Consider the following 1,534-nt stretch of genomic DNA (forward strand, 5'->3'; position numbering starts at 1 on the left):
TGTTTGTACGGAAGAAAACTGGTGAATGGAGGATCTGTATCGACTACCGAGCGTTGAACAAGGGGATGGCGTTGAAGGCCTACCCGATACCATTGCTGTGGGAGCAACTGCAGTTAGCGGCCGGTCACAAGTATTATGTGTCTCTAGACTGTAATCATGGCTTTTGGAATGTACCCCTGGGGGCAGAAAGCCGACAGTTTACTGCGTTTGTGTCGCATAGGGGCATATTCGAATACACTGCGATTCCGTTTGGTGTTAAGAATTCGCCGATCCTGTTTCAGCAGGTGATGGACCGCGTCTTTGAAGGTCTCGTAGGAAACAATGTCAACGTGTACATTGACGATATTGTCGTGTACGCTGATGTTTTGGATACGTTGTTTGAGCGTCTGGACGAGGTGCTCGGGAGGTGCTGCGAGGAAGGTTTGTTTCTTAAGCAAAGCTGTTAGGATTCATTGTAAGCGAAGAAGGCATCAAGCCGGACCCGAAGAAGGTGGCGGACCTGATGAGAGTAGAAGCTCCGTGTAACGTAAGAGAACTGAGGTCGTTCTTGGATTCTGTGACTTACCTCAAGAGGCATATTCCACAGTTCGCGAGTAGAGTTGCAGGCATGACTGACTTGCTCAAAAGGAAGACTGAGTTTGTTTGGAGTGAGGCACGAGAGGAGGAATTCCGAGTATCAAGAAATCGGTGGCCGAGTGTGTGTTGCTAGCCGCGCCGGCAGACATTGGAGAGTTCGTGCTAACGACGGACGCCAGTGATCGGGCGATAGGCGCCATGCTAGAGTGGTCGTTGTTCCTACAACAGTTCGACTTTAAGATAGAGTACCTGAAGGGCACCGAGAACGTGGTGGCTTACTGGTTGTCTAGAGCGAACTTACGAGAAGATGTCGGGGAGGACACGTTGGTGGATCGAATTCAGATGAATCCAGAGCTAAGGGTGGCGTACTGTGCGGAAGCCGAACAAGATGAGGGCTTGTCAGTACAATTTGTTAAAAGGTTGAAAAGATTAGCCAGGCAAGATGAAAACGTGCAGAAGCGTATCCACAAAGCACCGAATGGGCTGTGGGTAAGGGATCGTACCGGCAGTGTGTATGTGCCGATGGAGTGAAGGAGAGACCTAATGGCGTACCATCATTACGGACGGGTTGGAGGACACCCGAGGGTAAAGAGGATGCTGAGGTTGGTGACCAAGTACTTCTGGTGGCCGGGCATAACGAAGGACGTAGAAGACTTCTGCCGAGACTGTCTACTTTGTCGTCGTTTGTTTAGCGCACCGGTAGCTGTGTCGAAGCCGGGGACTCTGGACAGAGACTGCTTCAATGAATTGGTTTCACTAGACTTGATTGGGCCGAGGACTGTGGCTGGGGAAATTTACTATCTTGTTGTGATCATCGATCATGCAACTCGGTTTGTGGTAGCTGGAATAACAACTGACAAGAGAGCGTCAACAGTAGCGGAGTTGTTTAGGGACTGTTGGTATAGGTACTTCGGAGCACCGCTAGCTGTGTTGGTTGACGGGGGAAGGAATTCAAAGG

General features: G+C 50.3%; 1 protein-coding gene across 1 annotated transcript; it reads left to right on the forward strand.

Annotated features, from left to right (window-relative positions):
• Window positions 1-65: 65 nt before the first annotated feature.
• GNI_178750 (RNA-directed DNA polymerase) lies at window positions 66-1,107 on the forward strand (the record flags this gene model as incomplete). Its single annotated transcript, XM_011135169.1, has 3 exons — window positions 66-352; window positions 460-526; window positions 682-1,107. The coding sequence occupies 3 exons, from the start codon at window positions 66-68 to the stop codon at window positions 1,105-1,107; spliced, it is 780 nt and encodes a 259-aa protein (XP_011133471.1).
• Window positions 1,108-1,534: the final 427 nt, after the last annotated feature.

This window comes from Gregarina niphandrodes (assembly GCF_000223845.1).
Source record: "Gregarina niphandrodes unplaced genomic scaffold scaffold00067, whole genome shotgun sequence".
NCBI classification, from domain to species: Eukaryota; Apicomplexa; class Conoidasida; order Eugregarinorida; family Gregarinidae; genus Gregarina; species Gregarina niphandrodes.